Source organism: Daktulosphaira vitifoliae, unplaced genomic scaffold (assembly GCF_025091365.1).
Source record: "Daktulosphaira vitifoliae isolate Bord-2020 unplaced genomic scaffold, ASM2509136v1 Scaffold_1, whole genome shotgun sequence".
NCBI classification, from domain to species: Eukaryota; Metazoa; Arthropoda; class Insecta; order Hemiptera; family Phylloxeridae; genus Daktulosphaira; species Daktulosphaira vitifoliae.
This window is the reverse complement of record NW_026099572.1, coordinates 67,577,186-67,599,699: the sequence shown is the minus strand read 5'-3', so window position 1 is coordinate 67,599,699 and position 22,514 is coordinate 67,577,186. Positions and strand designations below refer to the sequence as shown.

At 25.6% G+C, this 22,514-nt stretch overlaps 1 protein-coding gene across 1 annotated transcript; it reads right to left on the bottom strand.

Annotated features, from left to right (window-relative positions):
• Positions 1-4,575: 4,575 nt before the first annotated feature.
• Positions 4,576-22,271, bottom strand: LOC126895845 (guanine nucleotide-binding protein G(o) subunit alpha). The gene is made up of 9 exons (XM_050668118.1): positions 21,560-22,271; positions 20,355-20,397; positions 17,143-17,284; positions 11,205-11,365; positions 8,703-8,831; positions 8,497-8,626; positions 5,749-5,902; positions 5,096-5,327; positions 4,576-4,755 (listed from the first exon to the last, which is right to left on the bottom strand). The coding sequence occupies exons 1-8, from the start codon at positions 21,675-21,677 to the stop codon at positions 5,140-5,142; spliced, it is 1,065 nt and encodes a 354-aa protein (XP_050524075.1). The 5' UTR covers positions 21,678-22,271; the 3' UTR covers positions 4,576-4,755; positions 5,096-5,139.
• Positions 22,272-22,514: the final 243 nt, after the last annotated feature.

Sequence of the window (22,514 nt, the reverse complement as noted above, 5' to 3'; positions counted from 1 at the left end):
TTCACACTAGGTAAAATCTGTAAAACATTCAAGTATGCGTGCTATCTGTCGGCCATAGCTTTCAATTTCTAAAATCCATAGGAAATTTTCAAAGACGTTGTAAAGTAGAAAGTTTTACCGGCTAGTTTAAATTACATACATATTATGTAAGTGTAGTAACCATAAGCGTAAAATAATGGAGATTTTTGATCACAGACCTAGATTTAAATATATTAGCTATATATTTATTACACTTCTTTTTCACTCAAATAAAACATTTATTTTATATATAAATATTTTTAATATTCCATTGAATGAATTTAAATTTTTTTGTATTTTATGTATTATAAGGTTTGTGACATTTTCATTTATGGTTATAGTCAATGTGATATTTTAGGCAATGAAATACAAACTAATTAACTGGTAACCATGTAATTTTATAAATAAAATTAAGCAATGTAAAATATTAGATTATAATATGTTAAATCTGTAGTCATTTTCCAATGACTACAATTCTCACAACATTTTACAAAATTTCAAAATCTTTTACCATTCCTCTCCACCAAACTATTCCACTATTTACTATACCCTGATGATCTTTATGCAATAATTTAAGTATTTCTTTTTTACCCTTTCAGTCATTATTATACTATCATCAAAAAATTAACATTTTTTTGGGGTTTCCAACTTATCTCTTAATTTAAAATAATACTTTACATCCTCATTATATTATTGGCCAACTTTCTTGCATATATATATAATATATTCAATGGTAATGTTGACAATACAATCAACATGTGTCATTTGTAATGCATGTCTATATTGAATAGTATAATTATACGTGTATATTAAAACTGCCCAAGCTGTAAATTTGAAGCTACTACCACTGTTATACTCTTGTTCGGATTTAAAATTTCTTTTAGTGCTTGAGAATCTGGACATAATGTAAAATGATTACCATAACTATATATTTATGGAATTTTTTATAACACAAACAATTGATAATGCTTTTCTATGCAATTGAGAATAATTCTTTACCGGTGGTGATAATGAGCTTGATGCAAAGCATATTGGTTTTTCATCTTTACCAAATATTTGGCTAAAATTCACAAATCGTATCTAGTCCAAGATATTACCCTCAAAAACTGAAAAAATTTCCCTCGTTCCCCGTAAATGGGGGAAACCTCCAAAAAAATTACAAATTTAAAAATCGCTAATTTTCGAAATGTTTTCAATTTTTTTTACTTAAAACTATATAACTTTTTCAAAAATGAACAAATCAATATAATTTTTTTTTTATAAATGTGACCTTTTACCTGCCCATAGGGTGGGATTTAAAATGACAACTTTTTCACAAAAAATTAACTTTTTCAACTTAACTTTTGAATGTGTTCTGGAAAGTCAGACACTTTTATATATATCTTAAATTAAAGCTAATATAATGTACTTTATTATGGAAAAAAAAAATTTCGGAATTTATTTTGTCTTTATAGTGAATATGGCTACCGAATGCTATTTTTGTGTGATAATTTTCGATTTTATATTTTACATTTTTTACTTTATAATGCTATAACTTATTGAAAAGTGTATGGATCAACACAATTTTTTTATGATAAATAATATTTATATCCCTTTTTCATTCGACATACTTTATCTTTATCTTTATCAGGATATAAATAAGGAAATAGCAGATCATGTAGCTTTTGGAAAATCCACCAATTTTTTAAAATTAAACACTATCTAAAGATTTGCATCGAATCGTTTTTTATGATAGTGATTTTAATCACTGTCAGATATCATTATACTTGACCCAACTATGCCACGTCACCACTGTGCCGCGACCCCCCTGTGCTGGGTTTTTTGTTAATTATATTTGTATTATCTGTTATAATGTATAAGTCATTAAGTTGTGAAAAAATCAGTATATGTTATATGATTAATTGCTCATGGTACTCAATCAATATATGTTCTATTTAAATTTGGAGTACTTATCCCATCCAATACTTAAAGTTAATTACAGATTGTAATAAAAAGTTAACCGTGTATCTAATAGATGGCACACGACAACCGGTATTACATCAAATTGCACGACTATTGTAGTGTCAAATAAAAACAATTTATTTCCATGTTACTCTTTTTCATAAAAGTTTAATTATTTTGAAATAATTCTTTTAGTACCAAAAATTTCATAATCTGGCCCTACTCATTGCATAATAACGAGTGGTAGTGATAAAATGACATTTTGAAGAATATACATAAAACGACATTTTTTTATCCTCTCAAACAAAAAAAAGTTGCATCTTCTCAATGGAAGATATAACGACCATATTCCCCCCATAATTACGTCAGTGTAGTGGTACAAAAATTATAAAACATATTATTTGTTGTTTTTATTAATGGACTATTAAAAAAAATAATTTTTCTATAATACCGTCTTTTTTTTTATATAATATTGATACAGGACCATCCTTAAGAGCGGAGATAGTAAGGCCAGAACCACATTTTTATTCGTTAAATTAAGGCATGATCTAATTAAGGTATGTCTTTATTACATAGTGTTGTTGTATAACTTGAAATAAATGTTCCTTGACAACCTAGGTATTTAAATGAATAATAATAATTATTATTTTTTATCATATAATTAAATACAGATTAAGCTTTTTATATCAATATGTTACAAATGAAAATGTAGATGTGACAAAATGTCACAAATAACAATATAGATGTTTTATATATTCTGATATTGCATATTTAAGATATCCTTAAATACACCAAATTATTGTGGTAACTAAAAAAATATCTTAAAATTAAAAAGAAAGTCGTTATTATAATAATAAAAAATTAACTTAAGTTAAAATTGTACAATAATTTTTAATTAATAGCTCCTTTAATGATAAAAAGTAAATTATTTTTGTTGAAATGACCAACAAATATGTTATTAATTTATATTGTACTGTTGAAAATATATTATTAACCATACGTCTTTTTTAAAAAAATATTCAATCCAAAACCAATGAATTCAAAAGTTAGAAATACTATGAAAAAAACATATTTTTATAATATTTTGATGATAATATACAATTTATGATTTTAACTTGAGTTATAATAGGTATTGTTTTTAACCGAGGAACATGCATCTAGTCAAAGCTAAACTTGTATTTTTTCTTTTAATAATTCAATCAAACACATTATAATAATAAATTATAATTGTAATGATACTCATCCATGTTTGCTGACAATTGCATTATTGTTATATAAGTAGTATTTATTATTAATGTATAATATTTAGTAATAATTTTGTAAATATAAATGTCTATGACTAGAACAGAATTTGTTTACAAGGATGTGGTTTAAATATTTGTACAAAATAAATCTATAAAATATTACTAAAAAAACAAACAAAAGTTGGGTAAATATTTAAACATAATAATTTGAATGAAAATTTGCACTCGATTAGAAACAACAACTTTTAATGCAAAACAATAAAATATGATCATATTTTCTTTCTTCATTTACTTTTGTTATTTGGTACCGAAAATGAGATTTGTACAAAATGGAAAAGTTGTTTACTTATATTTTATATTTTTGTTCAACACAAAAAAAATGTATGTACATTTCCATAAAAACAAGGCATTTGTTTTTTACCTTTTATAAGAGCCTCGATAACAACATAATTTATATCTTAATCAATTTTACTTAAATAATTAAAAACATTTTTGTTTGAATAAAACATTGAATAAAAATCATTGTGCCTCAATGGAAATAATTATAGTAATAATAATAATAATAATAATTTTCAATACATAAAATTTTGTATTCACATTTAATGACCTAAATTATTTTTTATATAACATTAATATTAAGTGATTAAAAGCTAAACAAATCTATTCTACGCATTTAATTTTCATTAAGTATTTACAAAAAAACAAATTTGTCTATAACTTATAATATATAGATTCGATGTTGTAGATTTATCTATTCGTTTGACATGTTCAGAATTACAGACATTAAAGTATTTTTAAAATTTATAACAGGCACTGAAATTTTTTACCAGTGTGTATTTTTGATTGTTTACGGACTAACTTAATATGAGGGTTTGTTTTTATGTGTAAACAAATATCAATTATTAAAGAAACATAACACACAAGCCTTCAATGAAAAATATTTAATTTAAATTGATATTTATTTCATTTTATCTAAAAAAATTGTTGATTTATACTTGGTCCTCACTTATTAGTATAAATTTCAATAACTTAAATCAATTTGAAATTTTGTTTAAGTAGTGATTAAAAAAATTTAGAACAACAGTTTAAGAGTTTAATGATTGAATCCTTAAAGTGAATTTAATTTAATTTTCTTCTAACAATTTAATACAAGTTCTTTTTTTCTCTCGTATTCTTTAATAGAAAAAAAAAAATTTAATTTCTATACTGTACAAAAATTCTGTAAATATGAAAAAATGCAAGGTCATCTTATACAGTATTTATGAATTTATCAATACTTTATCAACATTTTTTATTTGTGCGAGCCTGAAATTTTATACACAATTCCAGTATTTCACAAAAAAAAATATTTATAAGTATAAAATAGGTTAGGTAACATTTTTTTTGGTATATTTATAAGGTAAATACAAGTGTGCGTGTAGGTGTATATTATGTCAGTATTCATATACAATTATATTATATGATGTGTTTCTTTTAAAATTATAGATGAACACTGGATAGGTAAGCCATTTCAGAAATTGTGCATTGAATTTTCGTGTACATAAAATCAAATCTGTAAACAAACATATAAACATAAATTTTTAAAAATTTGTTAACATTATTTTAATAGAATAGTATAATTGTATGGTACACAATAATATAAATAACAGCATTTTTTTTTAATATTTTTGTGTAATATTATTAATTTATATAAGAAAAAATTAAAGAATCCAATAAAAGAGTTCATAAAATAAAATTTACCCGAAGTTTTTGATAACTCTAAGCTCTCGTATTTATGTAACAAAACTTAATTAAAGAAATTCAAATAAAACTAATAAATTATTTGAAAATCTCAGAGGACTTAAAAAAAATTATATGTACTATCAATGTAACATACAGACATTTGGTCTTACCTTTTGCATGTCAACCGTCACGAGTCATTAATTCGGCCGACGATCTAATACAGTCCACATCCTCTAAGGTTGTTGGCAATAATGACATCAGTGACGGCATCAAACACGAACTGAATGTTGTTTGTATCTGTTGCACACGTCATATGGCAGTAAATCTCTTTAGTTGTAGATTTGTTTTTGGCCTCAAATTGTGCTTGGATATATGCAGCAGCTTCGCCATACTCTTGGGCACCTAAAAAATAAAAAAAAGATATTTAACATTGGTATAATCAGTTCAAACTATTACACATATATTTTCACTTGTTGGCTACTAAGTAGTAATTCTATAATCGAGTTTAGGTTTAAAAATAACTAATTTATTTTTAATACCATTCTTTGGTTGTAAAAATAATAATGTACTGTAAAAACTTTCTCGAACAAAATGTCTTCATGATCATTTCTATAATATTTATTATAAAATCTCAATTATTATCATTTAAAGAAGACACGAAAATAGTAGGGTCCTAAGGTATGGACCCTCTGAAAATTTAAAAACATGGTAATTGGAAGATAAAACATACGATGAATAAACAGATTACTGACAACTGTAAATAAAATATATCTGTGTCTTTAAAACTTTATAATTAATAAAATGAGATTGCATTATATCATACCTGCATATTCTGGGAAACATATAGTGAGCGGTGATTTCTTGATTTTCTCTTCAAACAGGTCTTTTTTGTTTAAAAATAATATTATGGACGTATCTGTAAACCATTTATTATTACAGATCGAATCGAACAGCTTCAAACTTTCTTGCATACGATTCTAAAATCAAAAGACATAAGAGTAGGTATTATATTTATTTATATAAAATAATTATGTTTTGTTACATTATACATTATACATTACTGTAATAAAATTATAACTACAAATAAAATTATTTAAAAATAGTTGATTAATAATATATAAATCTTATTTTACAACTGATTGTTGCTTCAATAATTTCAAATTTAATTCACTGTAAAATACGATTATTATTTTTAAAAACATTTATTTTGTGTATCATAAAAACATAATTTTATTTTAATAAACTGGATAAAATCCAGAAACATACCCTGTTTAATAATTATTTGTCATCGTGTCATGACATGTAATTGTTGGTGTTTAAACATACTATTATTGAGTTCATCGTGACATTAAAAAACATTTGTTAACTTTAATGGACAATTAAACAATAACATCATAGAATGCATCAATTATTAAGAAACTATTGATAACAATAATTTTTATTGGTTTTATTTTATTTTCATTATTATGGTTATAAAATTTATATTTAACTTTAATACAACTTTTTTTTATTCAATTTTGTGCAACTAAAATTATGTTAAAATACATTCGAAAAACTACACTAAAAAAGACGATTATCAAATGTGAAAATAAAACTGTATGTACACCTTAGTAAATAAAATATGCATAAGAGTTATTTGAAAATTTTCTGGGGGTTATTGGTCTTTAATCTATTTCATAAGTTTGAAAAATAGTTCTAAAGAGTGCTTCTCCAACACATTACAATGTTTTCACCTAAACTGACAGTTAATTTACAAGAGCTCAAGACCAAATAGGTCTCATACAAATTACCTTAATGAAAATATTTATACAGTAATAATTTATGTATTACAAATTTTCACAATTACACGAGAAGTATAAAAAATAATTTTAATTAATTTTCTAGTTTGTGGTTGACCTGGAATCTATTTTTAATTTTTTAAATATTCTTAAGTAATCCCAATTACTTAAAATGGATACATGTAATGTTTTTTTTTTATCAAATGATAAATATTTTAATTCATGTCTTGGGAACATTTTTAAACTTAGGCATGCGTACAGGAGCAATAAAGGCTGTTTTTATTGCCTAATGAATTGCAATTAAGTATTTCTATAAAGTAATAAACAATTCATCAGTAAAATATAGGAAATTTTTTTTAAGAGACGAGATAAAAAAATATACGGATGTATATAATGTATAGAAGAGCAACTCGGTAAGTTAAATGTTATACATTGAATATAGTTCAAGGGTTGACCAATGGAGTAAGTGATGGTGCGGCGTAGTGTCACAGTTTAAGGGAAAGAGTAGAGGGGTAATACTACCGGTGATGGTTGTATCGATCGAGAGCGGTGTTGTCATGACAACGACCATCGTCAGTGTCGGAGATAAGATCTTCATGTGTATATAAACACAAAAGTTAACTGTGGTACAATATAAGGTGATTGATTAACTATGCCTCACGCAATATCTTTGAAAGTAAGAAACCTATTATAGTTTTTTTCTTTTTAAGAACTTATAGTATTCTATGTTCTATAATTTTCAAAAAAATATAGTTTTATCCCCTCTTTTATAGAGGTTAAAATTCCTATAGATAAAAATAAATAGATCCGTGCTTCATATCCAATTATTATAATGTTAATAACTTCCTTATATTTGTTTTACAACATTATTTTAAAACTCTTAGCTACGCATCAAAGCTAAAATTATAATCAGCACAACTATTTTAAATAAGTATTTTACATTATAAATGTGTACACTTCAACTTTGTGGGATATCAATTACAAACTTGTTTTCACCAAAAATTACTAAATATTTATAAAAAAATTAAGTATTTTTATTGTATTGTCGAAATTATATTGATTTTCAGTAATCTATAATATGTAATTACATAAATAAAAATAAAATGAAATTTTGATCCAGAGTAAGTGAACATTCAACAGGTCAGCGCGGGGCGATACAAGTTGCCGTGGCTTGTGAATCATACACCACAAGCAAATGTCCTCGAATGAAGTGATATTGTTTCGATTATGACACAAACAGCTTTAAAAGCAGCATTAAAGGGGTGCTCGAAATTAGTTACATTTATAATTACCGGAACAATGAAACAAAAAAAGATACCAGATATACTTTTAAGTGACTATTTGGTATTTTTCATAGTAATTGTTCTTTTGTAAAACAAGTAAGTAACAGTTTAAACTTCTACCGTGGATACCGTGTCGGTCTATGAAAACATTGCCAAAAAATGTAAACGTATTTCACACATGTACACTTGAAGGGCAAGCCACGTGGAGTTTCGGCCCAAACGTATATATTAATATTTTTTTTTATAGACCAGTAACTGATTTAAAAGCATGACATCATAAAAATGGTGACAAATACAATTTTAATTATGTCAAAGATCAATTAATAGTGCCAAGACAAAAGATACTACTAAGCAATATGTCGAAACATCACTAGTTTTATTAACGATATAAACAATTTTTATCAATTTATACTGTTCGTTTTATTTTCCAACGACACAGTAATCATTGTTAATAAAACGACGAACTAAGACAAATTGAAGTAAGAATGTAATATTAATTTGAGTATTTACCGTAGTCTCATCTTCGTGTAGCACTTGATCATACTCGGACATGGCCACACAGAATATGATCGCTGTAACATCTTCGAAACAATGAATCCATTTTTTCCTCTCCGATCGCTGACCACCGACGTCAAATAATCTAAAGTAAGTATATTCATTTAGTGAGCCATGATTTAGTTTCAAATAAATAACACAATAACATTTCATATACTTACTTAAAATTAAGATTTTTAAACGAGAAATGCACTTCAACAATGCCAGTGGTTTTCACTCTGGTACGCAATATATCCTGTTCAGTGGGTTGGTAGTCTTTGGACCCTAACCTGTCCAAATCGTCCAAAAAGCTAAAAAATAAAAAGGACCATTTTAATATTTTCAATTTTCTTTAAATCATCAAAATGCTCATAATATTAGGAATGCAGCTAAACCTAAACATAATGTTAATTATTTTTAAATAAAAAATGGTTAATAGACTAAACATTTTTTTTTAATTTCTCCCTAGATTAAAAATTAACAAAAAAAATTAATTTTTTGAGTATAGAATATCATAGTTAATATGATAAATAACTTAAGCTCAATAAAAAGTATTTTGAGAGATTTTGTAACATCCACAAAATTAAAAGTATTCATAATATATAATACATTTTTGCACAAATTAAAACTTATCTAAAAATGCAGTTTGTACCTCCCGAACAACTTGCACAATTTTTTGTGTAGCGAAACATACAGTCAATAAATATATTAAATAACAATGAAATTTAGTTAATGACTTTAAAATATTATGAAGTACAAAAAGCACATATACTGCTCTAGTTCCAATGATACATCTTCTTTATTCATTAATTACAACCTAATTTGTAAGAAATATTCCAAATATGACAATAAGTGGATTGATTAAAAAAAAAAAATACAAGAAACCTAAACCAATGATTATTATGTTGCATAGCAAAAAACTCGCTTCTCTGAATGTATGAGAATATTAATCTCAAATAACCTTTAATTTTTAGATGATACTACTATTCTAGGGGAATCATAATTCAACAGTAAATTGAATATACTGCAAAAATTATCTTATTAAACAAATATAAGGTCATATAATAGACTTAACAATGTTCTAAAAATTTTAATTAAACTTCAAATAATTTTCATTAAAATAAAATTTAAACATTTTATTTTTATAAAAGTGTTAGTCCTATAAATAAACATTATATTATTCTACTAATATAAAATTCGTCATGAGGAGTCTGGAACTTATATCTCCTCGTAATTACACCAGTCCAATTTGGTCTAATAAAAACTGTTTTTACTATACACATAGTGCACAGTAAATTGGGGGATTTTTAAGTTATTCTCATCACAAAATTACTTTTTCTATGGAATTTTAGAATATAAATTTTTTGATTTCCAATTCTTTGTTTATAAATGATAGCATACATGTTAAGCAAGTCAAAAATACATTTTTGTAGGTACAAAACCTATCGACATTGGCAGGTTGCACGTTTCTCCAGACGCGAAGCCGTGTTATCGATCCACTGACGTCATTGAGGACCACGCCCGTCCGCCGAGCCGGCAGCTTAACTATTCAGTACCGTACACCCCTATCTGATATTGGAGTTGTATACGGAACGGCAGCTGTTTCGAAATACACTTTTATAACTTTTTTTACCTAGTGTGTCTAAATATTTTAACTTTAACAATCAGTTATTTATTTTTAACTAGTAAATATTTGAGTAGTTTAATTACGTTCATTAATAAGATATTTACCGTAATAGCGAAATCTAATTTTATTTAAATGCCTGAAAATAGCTTGAATTAAAAAATTATCGTTTCGATATTAACATTAAAACTTTATTTATAAACAAATCAAAAAACTAAAAAAAATTATATATTATCGGTTCAAAAGTAATTATCTTTTGATTTCAAAACAATTTAAAATAGAAGGTTAAAAAAGCTGCACAGCATGTTAAATTTTTTTCATAAATAATCGTTTAAAATAATGTTTTCATATATAGCATTTTGAATCCGTGTAATAATATCTTTAATTATTTTAATTATTCATAAGATATAGAAAAATATTTATTCAATATTTAACTACAAAACTCCATAGTATGATCATATTTGAAAGTTATTCATTTACAATTACAATTAGGATATTAACATGATAACTCAGTCTTATTATTCCATGTCATTGATCTGGTAGTAGACAATAAAATAACGTTATGTTAAAATTGTGACACGAATTTCTTAGAAGCAATATCACCTACTATTAATTAATTTACCCGAAGGGCAATATTACCTAACATGCAGGTATTTAATTGTTTAACGTAATTTATAATGTAACGTATTTGATATTTAACGTAAATATATAATAAGTTGGTTAATACGAATAAAGTCAAAACTAAATCAAAAAAATATTGACCTCATAAAAAATGACAATTTTGGATATTTGTTAAATGCCATTTATAATTCTTGTGATCATTTTATATTAATAAAATGTTATAGCTAGTAAAGATAAGAGCATTTTTAAAGGTCAACAAATTAAGAAATAATGAAGTCAAAAAATAATACTAAATAAATAATTGAAGAAAATCTATTGCAGTTAAGGCCATTCTATAATTTTTATTGTCTTAACGATAATAGATACAAATAGATAGAGAAAACCGCTTAATGTAATTATGATAAATTCAATTACTTTCTAAGAAAAATGAAACACTTACTATTTTGCAGAGTCGTTGAGCTGATATTCATTAGATCGGGAAAAACACTGTTGCACCCCGGGGTCGGTCCATAACCTCTTCATGGCTGCAAGCAGTTCTTCCGAGAACGGTTCGGTGTCTTCCATTCTTTGTATTACATCTAATACCATTTTTGCGTCAGTCTGTTAACAAATAACAAGTGCATTCTTATCAGGTTTTATAAAATGTAAAAGGATTAAGAAAAATATCACATATGTTTTAAAATATTTCATTAGACAACATTATAATTTTATTATGCACTCTAATCAAATTTATAAAAATCGTAAATATATTATAATCAGCTTTACTCGTACATGACATTGGAATTTTCAAAAGCTATCATAACATTTAGGGGCTAAAAAAATGTCAGGATTTTTTAAAACAAGTAATTTGAAAAGTAAAATTTGTTTAAATAACTTAGCTTGAAAAAACTATGCAAATTTATAATACATGCACACCGACATACAATTAAAATATCAATGGGAAACGGAATTGGAAAATTATTGAAATGGAGAAATAGTTATAAAAATGTTGATTTTAAAAATTAATACTTTTGGTAACCTTAAACATTCGATAAAATTAAAACTCAGAAAATGGAAAAACTAAAAGCATGTTATGTTAAAGAGTATTTTTTATTCACTTCATGGTTTTCATTAAATTATAACTATTTTATGGCTTTAAATTTAAGAGACTCGAACACTACGCACAGCATATATGCAAAGATTATGTATGTTTTTACTACTTCCAATTGGTTTTAGTTTACTATTTATACAATCGTAACACAATGGAATAAACTGTAGCATTCAAATTGAAATTTAAAATTTCCAAGTTTCAGTATATGTGTAAAACACAATCTATTTTTCTAGAGTATTGTAATGTATACAAATGTCAACTCAAATTATTCAATCTATTGTAGTATTTTGGATATTTAAACTATATGTAGAATGTATAAAATATAGTTATTCGCAGCATTAAAGGAAATAGAAATAAATAGTAATATCCGGCGATATGTAAACTATATGTAATAGTGATCCCTGTACCTTATATTTATTTGGAATATTGACGATCATTCAAAATTTAAAAATACAAAAACGTTAAATTGTTATTAAAAACACTAAATTATTTAAATGCTCTATTCTAAAAAAAATCATATTTAACTTTGTATAGCTACGGGATTTTTTTCAAAGCCCCCACCTTTCGTTTAAGTATTAATATTTTAATGACATGTCATTGTTCTCGAAAAATAACATAATAATTATAGGTAATTACTAAATAACGTTTTTACCGTTAATCACTCAAATTGGAATTCTGAATGACTAAAAACATCATATATATAGGGTGGCCCACCACTCACTGACAACTTAAATAACTTTTGATCCAGTTAATATTTTTAGTTGATTTTTTTTTTAAATAATATTTATACGTTAGGTCTATAGCTATATCTCAATAATTAATTTTTTTACATTTTATTAAAAATATTAATTATTTTAAAATTTTAAATAAAATGTAAAAAAAAAATCTAAGATAGCTATTTTGTAGAGTAGAATTTAAGAAAAATTTTAGTAAAAAAATATCTTATTAATATTCAGTAGTAAATATTCTGTAGCGTTTTGAAGTTTGTAAAAATTTGAATTTTCATGTACTATTTTACGGTTATAAACATTGAAATACGTATTGAGAAAAGGACAGAAGAAAACGCTATCTTTTCATGATTACTGTGTATACATATGATGATAGTGTGTATACATTACAAACTTGGCATTAATACCATGATAAGAAATTAGATAAGGCAATTATTACTTATCACTCTCATTCAAAAGTATATTGAAAAGATAGCGTTTTCTTCTGTCCTTTTCTCAATACGTATTTCAATGTTTAATACCGTAAAATAGTACATGAAAATTCAAATTTTCACAAACTTCAAAACGCTACAGAATATTTACTACTGAATATTAATAAGATATTTTTTTACTAAAATTTTTCTTAAATTCTACTCTACAAAATAGCTATCTTAGATTTTTTTTTTACATTTTATTTAAAATTTAAAAATAATTAATATTTTTAATAAAATGTAAAAAAATTAATTATTGAGATATAGCTATAGACCTAACGTATAACTATTATTTAAAAAAAAAATCAACTAAAAATATTAACTGGATCAAAAGTTATTTAAGTTGTCAGTGAGTGGTGGGCCACCCTGTATATATAGCTTAGAAAATGCTAGACAATCGATGAAAATTTAATACCAAAAATATCAATAATAGCAAACCGTATGTAGTCTTATCGAGACTTAAGATTAATACATTAATAGCTTTGTAAAGATTAGTTTTAAGTACCTAATCTATTAAATAATTTTAAAAGAATAGATGCCATAAAATTATTTGATAAATATTTAATATTTACTTGTTATACAAACATTTACAAGCATATTTACAAAAATCAAACTCAACTTAAATTGTTTAGCCTGAAACAAAATGTATTTTAAATCTGAGTATTAACAATATGTTTTATTTTTCATCAATCATTGCATTTTTTTTTATAGAAATTAATACAAGTAATTATAAATTAATTTAAGTTTTCAAATTTGATACAACAGTACTTTATTACATAGTATGAGAGATTTGTATTTTTGTACTCAACTGCATTTACAGAAAATGGAATGTCAATACAATAGTTAAATACACTAATGTACACACATATTTTAAATCTATTTTAAATAAATATTTTATTTTAGATTATTTTTATTTGTTTTAATTTAATCTATGTCTATTATACATAAAATTATATACATAAACAGACGAGTTCAAATTTAAAACATATGTTTAATTCTTGTAAATAGTGCATAGTTAAGACTCAAGTTTACCATGTGGTACATGAACATTTATAAATTCTAAACTGTGGCACACTAAAAAAAAAGATTTTTATAGTTTTTTTAGGGGGAGCATAAAAATAGTAAATAGGGAAATAATCCGTTTGCGTATATTAACACAACAACTATAAACAGAAGCATAAAACATAAAATAAAGTACTATTTTAAAACAAATGGTGACTTAGAGGTTTTATATTTCATTATAAAAGTAAAATAAATCAATTATTAATCAATATTGTAAAGAAATAAGATAACATATATTAAGATATTGCGTATAATAAGCAAAAACCGTATTGACTGACAGTTAATAATAACACAAATAAGTGTCATTATTTTTTTAATTAGATGTAAGTTAAAAACAATGACATTATGTTATGTTTGTTTTTTTTAAATAAATAATTGAATAACTTAATTATTAAAAGAGAAAAAGATATGTAAATATATCCTAAAATAATAAAAAAAAAACTCAATTTGTATACTGTGTGTTAAATTTACTATGAAATATGATAAATATATATATGTATTCAATAAGTAAGGAAATGGTTTTCAATTGTTCTGATTGTTTATAACAATTTTTCGGTTTCCTTACTTTTTCAACACTTTGTATGTTTATAACTAAATAAACATAGAAATTAATAAAAAAAATAACAATTTTTTTTTTTTGAAAAGTATTATTTTGTAATAACTTGATTTTCGCAAAACATTATTTATTAAATATTGTCACTATTATTTAGAATGTGGAAGTTTTTCTTGTTTCTTCCGTTATAAACAAATTACTCTTTGATTTAAATATATATATATATGCTAATAAAGTTCTAAAGAGTGTAATATTACTAATTTGGAAAATTCAAGATACCTAGACATAATTTTAATTTAATTAATTAAAAATGGGTTAAAATACTAAATTATTAATTAACAAGAGTTCTATTACATTAATAAATTATCATATACATTTTTCTTTAAATTTACATTTCATTAAGTCAATTGACAAATTTAAAAAACACAATTAATTTTCAAATATTTTTTTATAAATTATGGAAATAATTATGTGTACATATGCATTTTAATTGCGTGCCAGGCTACGGCCAAAGATCTGACCTCAGCGACGACACGTATTGTCCCAACTTGTGAGAATTAAATAATATGTTATTTAATCGTTACATATTAAACAATAACAACTTATTGTAATAATAATACTAAAAAACAATTTTATATTAAGAAGTTCATTGAATTTTAAGTTTTTTTATTTTGTAAAAATTATTTTAGTAAGATATTGAAATCCATAAATTAGTTTATACATTTAATATTCATTGCATGTATACAACCATGTATTAAACAGCTGTAAAACATAATACATCTAGGGCGCCAAGTAAAATAAAAATTAGGTTAAATTGTTAATTTTAAAGGGTCGTTTTTTTGCGATAATGCATTTTTTTTAATATTGAAATAAAAATGTATAATTGTGTAATTGCTTTATAACATTTTGAAAAACACGTATAAAAAAAACTTTATTTCTGTTTTGCAGTACAACATTAAAAAGAAAAAGTTTTCCTAATACCTTGTTGAACTATGAAATAGTTCATGAGAAATAAAAAAATGAACTTTTCTAGTAAATTCTTGTCATGAATGTTAACTCTAAAACTAAATTTAAGGAAGAATATTAGATCGCATTAATTATTATAAGTAAAAAAGTTTCTCGTTAGTTTTGTTATACGACGGTTCTTAAAAAACATTGATTTAGAAAAATTATTTTTTTTATAAAAAGAGGATGTATTAGATGAAAAATTTGTTTAGTTTGGTTTTATAAAAAAAAATATTGTAATCTGTTATTATTTTTGGCAAATTCAACAGTCTATCCATCATACATTATGTAAATATTTTCTTAAAAATCTGACAAGTGTTTTTGTCTATGATGATTGTATTATTTTAACTTTAAATTATACTATACAAATTATTTTATGCGATAAATAAAAATTAGAACACGACCATCATCTAGGAGACACATCCGTCGACACTAAAACTATAGTGACGGTTAGAGTTCGTTTTCGCTCAATTTAATTTATTTTCGAGATTTGTCGGCGACAATCACCATGCGCGTAGGTCAAATTAATTCGTATTTGTCCTACACAATAGTAGTTTTAATGTTTTAAGTTCCCACAAGGGATATAACTGTGGGGGTTACACTAAGTATTAATTCTACCCGTCGCCATCAGAAAGGTTTTATAAAATAGTTTTATACTCTATTAATTCCATTGTTCAATTCACAGTAAATTATAACAAATTTTAACTGTTCCGTACAATGAATTCTCGACAACTCGAATTATTGAAATTTAATTATTTATATAAAATTTTTTCTTATTATCGTCTTAACATACTAAATTAAATATTAAAATATTTTATAGTTTAGATTATAATGTTTCCACTGACGAACTGAATTGTCTAGGATCATATTGCATGTTCTTTTAGATAAAAAAAATAATATTTATTGATTACTTCAAAAAAAATTTTGAAGTTTATTTCGGATTAAATAAAACTATAGCAATAAAGTAAATTTAATTATGACTACAACACTGGCCAAATTCAATTCGCGTGCATCATACAAGAAGACAATGATCGCGTGCTATGAGAGTTAAAATACATTATTATTATTACTTTATATATAGAAAAAAGTAAGCTATTATGACAGTGAATTACATTAACATTATTATAAATATCGTCTACATAGGTAGTTTTTGCGAAATGCTCAGATAACAACTATGTTATGAACAAAACTATGAGGAATGTGTGGGAGATGGTTACGTAAGATATTAAAAGGAACTTGCTCGTAATTTTTCTTATCTAATTCAATTACTAGACGATAAAGAATAAAGTAAAGAAATAAAGAATTTAAGTGTCTAAAAGAACAATGTTATTAAAATATAAACTTTGAAACATAAATGATTGTGATATTTTTTATTCTTGTTTTGGGATATATTAACAATAGTTTCAAGTCTTATCATTGATTTTTATAAAATGAAATATCCTAGGAAAAAAATCACTTGCTTTTCTTACCTCCCGTTCGTTAGTGCCGAATCCGATTCCTAGATTTGGCATAGCTCTTAATATGGCGACTAGCGATTGCACTGTGTTGCTGAACACCACAGGCCTATATTGCTTGAAGTCTTCTGACGTAAATCCACTTTCGTGTATAATTCTGAAAAAAAATATTCAATAAGAAAAATTTAACGGATGAAGTCACATACGTAGTGTTACATTTGGTAAATAGTATTACTAATATTAGGTTACATAGTTAAGGTTATGTAGCTAAAACTGTTATGGGTTGATTACATCTCATATTACCTTATTCATATATTAAACAGAAAGTTTAGTATAAGGCTGATTGCTTTGTGCCATTCATTAGTGTACTATAAAAGTTTTACTATTTTTTTTATTTTTCAAGCAAATTAAATAATATTAATATTTTAGCAGTTGTTTAAAAAATAATAATTTTCCCAACAAATTGAATAATTTTATAAGTTAACAGGAAATATGATATCAGACTGTTACTATATCATAATTTACCGGGAATATTATATTTTATAATGAATAATACTGTTTGACATGAAATTTTTATGAGTAAGAGAGATTATCAGTTAAATTGTTCCAATTTTTTTGTCAATTAATTAGTAATAGTTAAAGTAACAACGTGTAAAACAAAACATAACTTCAATTCGTAAAACTAAAAATTTAATAATTTATCTATTTTTTCAAGCTAGTTACCAATATATTTACTACTGTATACTTAAATAATAAAAGTATTTTGATTTTTTTGGCTATTTTTATAAAACTATCAAAAAGTTTCAAAAATGTATTACTTTTATTTTTATATCTATTATAAATTTAATAATATGAGAACTAATAAAATGAGTGATTTGAGCAACAAGAATTTATTTAAAAAAAAATGATTTATGTCTTATTTAAATTATACAAAAATAACACGAAATTGGTAAAAATAAGTCTAAATAATATTTTGAATAAATGACATGTTTGCACGATACCTTAAAATCATTAATATAAAAAAATAATCTAACATTATGACCAATGTTCAGTTTGACTATGACTTATAAAAGGGCATCTAAGTACATTTTTTGTGCATCAAAATATGTCTGGAGAGAACAAATAATGGTAGAGAGATAATCAATACATCTAATTAAACATAAAAAAAATTATCTACGACTACATGGACGATTTTTAATTAACATATTTCTTAAAAAAATGTAAGTGCCTGGATAAACAAAAATTTTACATTATTTTTAAGACTTATTACTCTTTAAGAAATATGTTTATCAAAAATTATGTAAACATTTAGAACATTTTGTCACGTTTAATTTTATGTATTGATCATGTCGCTAAGATTACCCAGTCCTTAAACATCGTTGTTGACACAACTCAATTTTGCTACGAATACAAATACAAAATATTACACAGAAAATTTTAAAGTAAATATTTTTGATCATTTTTTAATTAGAATAGTTTCTACTTGAACCTTTAATTAAAAGAGTATCAAAGGAAGTGTTCAACGTGATATTTTGTTTCTTAATACTCTATCACCCAGGAAATATATTAAATAGCTTAATTTTAAGAACGATAGTTGATTAGTTAAAAAAATTAACTACAGGTAATTTATATTTAACCAAATTTATATCAAAATAATTAGTTTATAATTTAATTATATTTTCTATCACATCACTAAAAACAATATTGACAAGATCCTAAATACAGGAGCAATAATTTATACAGTTTTGAAAACATAATTAAATGACTTTTTATTAAATAGTTCAAATAAATTATTAAATTATTTATTAATAAATCGATTAATATAGATGTTAAAAATTAAAATTTTAATAAATTATTATTATTATTATTATTATTGAGGTAGAAGAAAAAATGAGAAAAATACGCATTTAACAGTATTTAAAACATTAATAACATTGAATACTATAAATTCAATGTTCTCTACATGAAGAATAATTCAGTAAAATAATTTGAAATTTGTATGTAACAACACATACAGAAGATTGTAAATTATAGAATCAATACAAATAACAGATTGCAAAGTTAAATAAAAATCATGTGAATTGTTTTAATATAATAAGAAAAAAAATGTACGCCATAATAAACAATCATATCATTGTCGTTATCTATTGAATTAACGATAGATGAATCTGATTTTTTTAAACAATTATTTTTTTAGAAAAATAGCTTTAAGTTTCATAGGACCGGTGGCAACGGTGGTCATTGATGGGTCGTTGTTGACGCGTGCTCAACAAGAAATGGGACGCATAGAAGTATCGATCCTGCACCACTACTATTGCCGCCGAGGAATCATCAAACCTTGTTTTGTGGTACACATTAGCATCGTTGCATTTAATGCCGGGGCGTGGTCGATCTCTAAATTTTACTTAATGCACCGATGAATTATTTGATACTTGTTACTACTAAAAACAACTATCTAATAACATTAACAGAAGTAGTTTAAAAATATAATAATAAATTATATTTTTATTGGTTCTGGTAAGTTGGTAGCCTAAGACCTCACAATTGGCGCCAAATGAAGATGTACATTAATATACAAACATTGAAGTAAATTTAATTGTATTTTATCTATTGCATACATTATAAAATACAATAACAGAGAATAATTCATTTCTTTAAGATTTTATTAAAAAATATTTTTAATCCTTAAACTATTATATCCTGTCATTCTATATTCTATTAATTAATTGTATAGTGTAATGTTACTTTAAATAGTATAATTTTTTTTTTATGAGATTGCATTATAATTGTGCTGAGGAATAAAATTAGAATAATCGTTTAATATATCGTTTTGATTTGCTCAAAATTAAAATGTTTTTTTACTTACAATATAAATATTTATCAAAGATTTAATTTAACAAATTATGGACCCTATAAACTCTCAGTAATTTTACCTGGTATTAGTTTTTATTTTACGTTAAAGATTTTAAAAGAGGAACGAATGACTTTTATTAAGTCTGTTAAGGAAAAATTAAGAATATGTTTAATATAGTTGATTACTTATAACTATATGAAATTAATCCAATAAAATGTTTTCAAAAATTACTGATAAAATTCAAATAAATGCGTTAAAGTTATTTCCATAAATTTTTTACTTAAGTTGTTTCAAAATACTCTAAGAAAGTATTGTTAATGATCGAGACCAAAGATAATAGAGTAATAAGTGTAATGATAATGGTGACACTTACTTCATTTGTTTGACTATTGTACTTTTCCCTGATTCTCCAGCACCTAAATTAAAAACATTCTTAGATGAGTATTCATCATTAATAAAATATTATTAGTATATATATATATATATATATATATATGTATATATATATATATATGTATATATGTATATATTAGATTATAGAATGACGTGTGTATTTATTTGACTAATGTTTTAACGTTGGTAATATCAAGTGTGATGGCATTGACCTAATATATTTTAATTTCATTCTCTGTTTCCGTAGTACAATTAACTGGAAATCTGTGGTGTAATCATTTTTTATGTGCTAAAAATTGTAACGAGAAGGTATTATTCCTTTATCATTCCGACATATGTTTTATATGTATTCATATATATTGATAAAATTGCAGCTTAATTTTGAGTGATATCAGCTAATTATTAAAACAATCATACAAAAGATAGTTAATTATGTATCTTTTAAAATTATACTATTTTTAATAACACTGAAATGCAAAGTGGCTTATTTCCTATTGGAAAACATGTGAAAGAATTTATCTTGAAGGAGTAATAAGTCAACACATTGATCAATTATCCTAAAACTCTCTTTAAATTATCAAACGTTATGTTTGTCAAATGCCTGTTTATGTTCATTTTTTATTTACAATACTTGAAAATACAAAGTGTTTGCAAAAAGAGTATTGAAATCTATCTAAAGCTACAGAGGAGGTGAATGGTCTGCGGCAGTAGTGAATCGATTTCTCGAGGGGAGTTACCGCCACTGTTGAAACGCAGGAGTGCCACTTCTAATGGAAAACGGTATTTTCCGTAACATTAATGGTTTTCATAATGTTCATAACAATTAGTTACAACTTAATGATAATATATTTATGATAATTAGTGATTTTTATGATTGGAAAATTGATTGGTATATTCCAATTTACCGTCTAAAAAATTTAATTTTTTCTTTAGTAACGAATTTTTAACTTCAACAACACTTACACCTTGACAAAAATAAGACCACTTATAGGTCTCTTATAGGTATACATAATATCTTAGAGATGTCAAAAACAACCTACAGACAGAACTATTAAAAAGCTGCATAATTAATAAAAAAATGTTATATTAAATTACAATTTATAGCAGATTCTATATTAAAACATGGGTAGTGTTTTAGATGTGTAGTTATTTTTGTGTATTTTTCTAAGCTAGTGAAGAACTCACCTAACAATAGCAGTTTTATATCTTTGGCTGCTTGCAGACCATCTTCCCTGAGGTTCCTCTCGATCTGCCTGCTCCGGGCCAGGGCGGCCCGCTCTTCGGCGGACATTGCACAGCCCATCTTTCGGCCGACTTTCGCTAGGGCGGAAATTTTTACGCGCGCGGCTATTATACGCGCCGGGTAATGGACGACGCCGCACCGTCACCGATCGTCAACCGCAACGCTGTCGAACCACCAAGGGGTGTGCCGCCGGTCATCGGCACCATCCTGTGCCGTGAATGTAACGCATTATCGTCTGTCCCTTTGGCGAGGGCTCAAACTTTCAATCGCTGTCGTCTTCAGGCACCAACTAAACGCACACAAAGTTTTAGAACGAGCGGAATCCCGTGTTTGGTTACACAACTAGGCGATATACTCGCGTACGCATTAAATCGCGCACACACACATATACTCACGATCGCGATTTCGAACTAAATAATCAATTTAATGTGGGTAAAAATTATTACAATAATGTGATTACTTATGAAACACGATAAATGAAAAATATTAATATTTTTTAACAACTAAGCACGGACTGATACTATATTGAATATTAATAATATTGAACTGACTAGCGGTTACACTACTGTTTGGGTGGGGAACCGCTTTGCGTTTAGAAGCAGCGGTAGCGGACGAAAACTACATGGAGCAAGCGCAAAACGCGGACTGACGCCCGTCAGTACGGCGTATGCGCGCGGCGCTAGCGATCGGGTGATGAGTGGGTGCGCGCGCGTGCACCGGCGGCTTTTGCTGCTGCCCAAGCTGGGTGTGACCAACTTAACGGGACCCCTCGGGAACTCTCGCATCCCGTCACGTCCCGTTACGACACTGCCGTGTCACCGGTAGCCAGGGATCCGGTCGACTTCATTCAGAACCAAATTTCTCTCATCCGTATTCTCTGACAAAATAACGTATGCC